At 40.3% G+C, this 6,000-nt stretch overlaps 1 protein-coding gene across 1 annotated transcript in view; it reads right to left on the bottom strand.

Annotated features, from left to right (window-relative positions):
• The window catches only part of ITGA5 (integrin subunit alpha 5), a 139,436-nt gene that overhangs the window by 33,196 nt on the left and 100,240 nt on the right, over window positions 1–6,000 (bottom strand). The window contains exons 15-17 of the mRNA XM_089691404.1: window positions 3,736–3,843; window positions 145–200; window positions 1–21 (exon numbers count right to left, since the gene is read on the bottom strand). The exon at window positions 1–21 is cut by the window's left edge and continues 134 nt beyond it. Coding sequence (XP_089547530.1) covers window positions 1–21; window positions 145–200; window positions 3,736–3,843 — 185 coding nt within the window. The remainder of the gene's footprint in view (window positions 22–144; window positions 201–3,735; window positions 3,844–6,000) is intronic.

Genomic DNA, 6,000 nt, shown 5'->3' with positions numbered 1-6,000 from the left:
GCTGCAGCTCTACGTTAATCCCTAAGAGACATACACAGCTCATGATCCCAAGAATTAGATCATACAACACATGTATTCAGACAGAGAAAGAAAGGTAAAAAAAAAAAAAAAAAGGCAGAATGTAAGAAAGGTGCACATACTCACCAATCGTATTAGGCACGTGTTTTCCTGAAGCATTCAGGCAGAAACTAAGGTTTACACTGAAAAGGAAGACAGACATAAAGGAATCCAGATGTGGAAAATGAAGGCTTCAAATGGTTTCAGACGGTAAAAGAATTCTAGTACAGTCCGTAAAAAGCACAATGAACAACTGCTGTTACATCTTTACTTTATACAAAATGTTTATAGGTAACAAAAAGGCATAAGACGGTGGTTGCATTTACATAGATACATGGTTAGCCAAGTTGGGGTTTTTTTTCTTTTCTTTTTTTTAAAACAAGTTCAACCAACAGAAAAAAAATAAATCAGTAGAAATTCACCATATACACAATCCTATACCCACAGTTGATCCAGAGGAACACATTACACAAAAATTGTCACGTTGCAGTGCCATTCATTTGGACTCATGGTAACGCGTGTGCACTGTGCACATTATTTTGCACATTCTGGTGCATTGTACGCTATTCAAAGTAATGCAGCATGCCCCAAATTCAGCTGCAGAGAAAAAAAGTGTTTAAAATGACACTAGAGTGTTTGACTCAATGACTGCACGCTGCCCAGGGCCTGAAGCCGCAGGGCAACCCCAAACCATATAATTATGAGGTTCCTCTGAAATGTTGTCTTCAGTTTACATGTTTACTGTTACTTTGATTAATCAGTCTTTTTGCACATTTTTCGGAGGGCCTGGGTCTTATGTGACTATATGTTCAATGGCAAACTCTAATCTTGGTTATTTTTTGGACAGAAAAAGCTTTTTTTCTTACCATATCTCTGATGCAGGTTAAATATATGCACTCTTTTTGATTGTATTGTTGGCCAAACTGTAGCAGGAATTACCTGAACACAAAGGTTTGTGGGTCCTGGAGATATTAGAGTCAAATAGTCACCTCTTGAGCTGAATTTACTGGGCTGCCAGCCCTTTGAAAAACACCATTTGTAAATATTTTTCCTTACAGTGCAGCAATGGTTTTTCAATCTTTTGGCAATCTGTTTAAATCCTTCATAGACATCCACAACTGTCTGAGGGCCTTAGAGCGCTCTAGTGATCTTTACCTGCCACCACATATGTAAATAGCATGCAGAATCTAGATATCTGAGGTTTAAACAAGAACGATTCTACCTGCATTCTCATTAAAGGAGGTTCCAATTATTGGCACCAGATTTGAAAAACCCAATTCTAATTTCATGGATTTGGTGGCAAATGTCATGGTGTATTTACTTTTCCATATGACAAATGTACATGAATAAATTTAGATCTCAAAAAGAAATCAAATCAATTTTGTCATTATTTCAAAGAGTTAATGTTTGCCTGAAAAATAAAATGTGTTGAGAAGCGCAAAAATGTCCATTAGTGTACTGTATGTACCTTTTCACATAACTGTATAACCAAAAGCCAGGTGCCCTATTATGTAAGTAGTAAACAACTTCCATGGTTGCACTTTTCCATCTACATAATCTCCCATTAAGAAGATCAGCTCATTTATATATTAGAAGCATTTATAGCATGAGAAAGTAAAATATCAAATTGTGAGAAGTTCTTTCGTTAGCATTAACTCTCTTCTTACCTTTTTAAAATGGTGCCAGCTACCTAAATTAGTGCTCTCTAAGCACAATTGGGCTCAATTATGGAAAGTTGTATGGTTCAAGTGTTTGCCTACGCAGCAATCATTTCTAATGTGTGTTTTTAGACTAGAATAAAATAACTAAAATCTGGCTGACTGTCTAGGGCATCCTCCAAGATCCTCCAGCAAAGGTCGGCAAATACACTTCAGGCCATTCTAGTTTCTGGCCTTATACCAACTTCAGGTCTTGTTTAGAAGTTTGAATTTAACTTTGGGCTATGGGTTAAGCCCTTTAAATTAAATCTAAATAGAATTCTAGCTCAAGAACAGAAACATCCACTATAAATGACATCAGTTGCAGAGAGTTTAAGCAGCTGGTTTCTAGAGTCATTCACAATTGCGTATTTATTGAAGCATGAGGCTCTCTGCCAGGCTTTACAGTGCTCCCTAGCAACAGCCTACTACTGTGTTCTAAAAATATAGATTATCACACAATTAAATGATCTCAGTTAGCAGCACTTTTGTTCTGATACAGTACCCTCTGACCATCAGGTGGAAAGCAGTATAACAGCTACAGGGACAAATACCAATTCAAAGCCAAACTCCTATAACAAAACTCAGTTGTTAGTCTTATCAGGTTTTTGATAATTGTGTAACTTTTTACTAAAAAAAAAGGACTCATGTGAAAGAAACCATGCTATCCCAAATATTTATTAAGAAAATAAACCTGAATTGATGTGTAATCATTTGAAAGCTACAGACTCCTTCACACTTTATCAAACAGTGGTCCTTCACTCATACCACAACCCAGAAGAGCCTTCTAGTACGCAACCATCTACTACTCTACCATAACCAAGAAAGAACCTTCACGCATGCAGCCCCCTACTCCTGCCTCCTACCAAAACCAAGAAGGAAAAAAACATTTAAATAAAACCATCCAACTCTGTACTTTGTCAGCAGCTGACAAAGAAATGTTGCCCACAAGTATAAAATACATGGAGGATAATTGGGGGGGGGGGGGTTGAATATAGCAACAAGTTCTAGGATCACACTATATGAACAAAACTTGCCATCCATATTTATAGGCAGACCGGACACAAAGTAAAATGCCAAGGCACAGCTAAAATGTAGAGTAGCTGAAACACTGCATAGTGGTATAAAGTCTCATAAAACTGCACAAAGATAACAGGCCCTGAGACAATCCACACCATTAAAACAGATGAGCAGCGCTATTTGTTTTACAGAAGCCTGTACTAAGGAAGTATAGAAGGCTGAAAAAGCTGACCACTACGAAAAAAAAGAAAAAAAAAAAAAAAAAGGGAATTCTGACTTGCCTGTAAATTCCATATCTTGGATGTGGGATTTGTATTCCTAAACCATGGGTTACCTTCCGGTGATTGGACACTGGCAAAAAGCTTTGCTAGGACTGCCTCCAGTGCATTCTCCTATAACCCCACCAACTCAGGATTTTTTTTTTGACAGTGTCCTTAGGTGTTGGACGCTTCTCCTATGGAGAGGTTTCTAAATCAGTGTTATTTTAATATTTTATTTTCAAAAGCACTGGCTCCACTTCTGGCCCTGAAAGATTCCTCAGCTACAGTACTGTTCTGAAAGGACAATCCAGTTTCTTCAAACTGTGGGTAATGTGTGATCAGCTTCAAGAAGCCTGGTCTCCAGCTCCAGTATTCGGGGTAGATCTTAAACTTAAGCCATGCAAAAAGGTTTCTTCCCCAGGAAAAGATTGCTTCTAAAGATCTGGTAAGGATCCCATTCATTTTCAAGTGTTGGACACACATCCCAGGCTTGTTGTAACATACCAGCAGATGTCTATGCATTCGGGCTCCATTCAAAATTAATGTCAACGCAGCACACAGGTTTTAACATGCATTCCCACAGAAATGCACAATACACCGACTTTTCAACAATGCATAGGTCTAAATAGGTCCCGAGTATTTACACAACTGCTGTATCAATGCAAAGAATATATATGTTAAAGGCAAAATTTTGGACTCACCATGATACTGTGATATTGGTATTCTCAACCATGCAGGTCTTCTCCTCTGGGTTTATCATAGATGAAGAGATGGAAAGAGAGGCACTGGCATGAACAATTGGACGCCCACTGCAGAGATAAATATTAGCAGCAAATTTGATTAATGTGATATTAGAGTCAAGCTTTTCCCTGAACTATTAGTGGCTACTGAAGAATACAGACCGGGAAGTATATGTAGACATAAAAAAAAGCACAACAGTCAATAAAATCAAATACAGGATACATTTCCAATTACAGGAAGATCAACTAAGACAGACAATTTTTTTTTTTGCTTAAAAAAAAAAAAACCACACCTCTTTCCCCAGAGCCCAAGCTCATAGTCCATTGACACTTCTACCATCCCTCCAACTGAAAGCCCATACAAAAAAGATATGAGACAGAACTGTAGGAAGTGTTTGCAGGAGACGGACATTGCTCCCACAATCCACTGATTGCTTGTGCAATGTTTTTAAGGCTCCATTGGAAAAAAATGAACCACTTTCATGCCTAAGGGTAAAACAAATCTTAACGCCTAAGCACAATTTTGCAACCTTGTCATGTGTTAGTAAAACCGAACATATCACCACAACTACTTTGTACATCCAGGTGAATTATACCTTGTTTTTTTTTTTTTCAGGACAAATTGGGCTTTCATTTGGTGGTAAATGGTAATGGATATCTCTTGATTTTTTTTTTAATCAAAGGAAAAAACTGGCACAAATTTTTTTTAATTTAATCTCTCTCCTCCATTCATAGAGAAAAAAACAAAACAAGGAGGGCCGGGCTCTACAGTGACTGATCACTGTGATAGCCTCTGATTGGTTATCAAAGAGATCATGTGACCTGGAATCGGGAGTCCCAGGTCACGATAGTTAGGACGGGACCCGGGGCTCTCAGTGACACCCCAGTCTTTGTGCTGGGAGCGCGCTGTGCAGCATGCTCCCAGTACAAAGACAGGTACGCAAATATGCGGCCCCACAGAAAAAAGCCCAGTTCTGTGAGGCCGCATATTTCTGATGTCGAAGGGGTTAAATACCCTTTTTTCCTGCAAAAATGTGCACTTATTTATTTTCCCTAAAAGAAAAAGCTTTTAAAAAGGATAAGTTCACCTTTTTAACAAAAAATAAATGCCAGTCTGATCGTAACATGTTACACCGTGAATATGGGTGTAACACAGGGGTGGACTGACAACTCATGGGGCCCCCAGGCAATAGGGGATCATGGGGCCCCTGTGTCCTAGCCCACACTCGAACCACACCCAAAAAAGCCTATGAAAGGTACCAAGGGCACTTCATGGGTCCCCCAGGCAGTGCCCGAGTTCCCAAATGGTCAGTCCTTCCCTGGTGTAACATAAGGTGAACGTATCCTATAACCTATTACCAGTATTCGTTTGTGTGTGCTGGTGCAGCTTTTGGGCAAATCCCCTCACGTTCCTACATAATGTTTCATGTAGCAGCTTGAGGAGGACCAAATGGGAATACTATAAAGTGACACCCAAGTGGAAGTTCAGAGTTACCTTGGGGGGGCGGACATACATCCAGGACGACAGCACTGAGCAACTGTCTCAGGGCATTTGGATGTCTACACATGGTTTTTACTAGATAATATCATGCATAAAATAAATTACATGTACATATGATACAGAAAAATGGTTGTTGACATTAATTGTCTGGTAACAGGGTCCCTTTAAATGCATATCACCTTTAAATTCTATCACATTTCTGTAAAAGGTTTGTAAATTAAATGACAAACCCAATGGTTTACTTTTATTATATACACACACACACAATATTGTAATCAGGCCCGGACTGGCCATAGGGCACACCGGGCATTTTCCCAGTGCCGCCGGGCTTAAGATGATCGGGCCACACAGAGGGAGGTAAGTGGCAACCACAGTCTGGACGGGCTAATACAGACTGCGGTTGCCGCTCACCTCCGGCTGTTCAGGTATGCCCAAAGCAGGGCCAACAGGAGCAGCGGCAGTAACAGCTCAAGCAGGAAGTGCCGCTGACACACGGACACCTCAGCTGGCCGCTGCACTGAAAGCAGAACGGCGGCCTCTGTTCTTCACCCACGGCTGCTGGCACACCGACAGATCTGTACTGGCGGTTGATGGGGCTGTCTCTTCGCCCAATTTGGTCCAGCAAAGAGAAAGCCCAGTCCAAGAAGAGACATTCCCATCCAGCAAAGAGACATCCCCTCTTTGCTGGACTGGGCTGTCTCTTTGCCTAGTTGGGTCCAGCAAAG

Source organism: Staurois parvus, unplaced genomic scaffold (assembly GCF_062004578.1).
Source record: "Staurois parvus isolate SC_StPar_1 unplaced genomic scaffold, SC_StPar_1.0 ptg000562l, whole genome shotgun sequence".
Taxonomy (NCBI): Eukaryota; Metazoa; Chordata; class Amphibia; order Anura; family Ranidae; genus Staurois; species Staurois parvus.
Note: the sequence above shows the minus strand (reverse complement) of the source record. Positions and strands in the feature narration are given on the sequence as shown.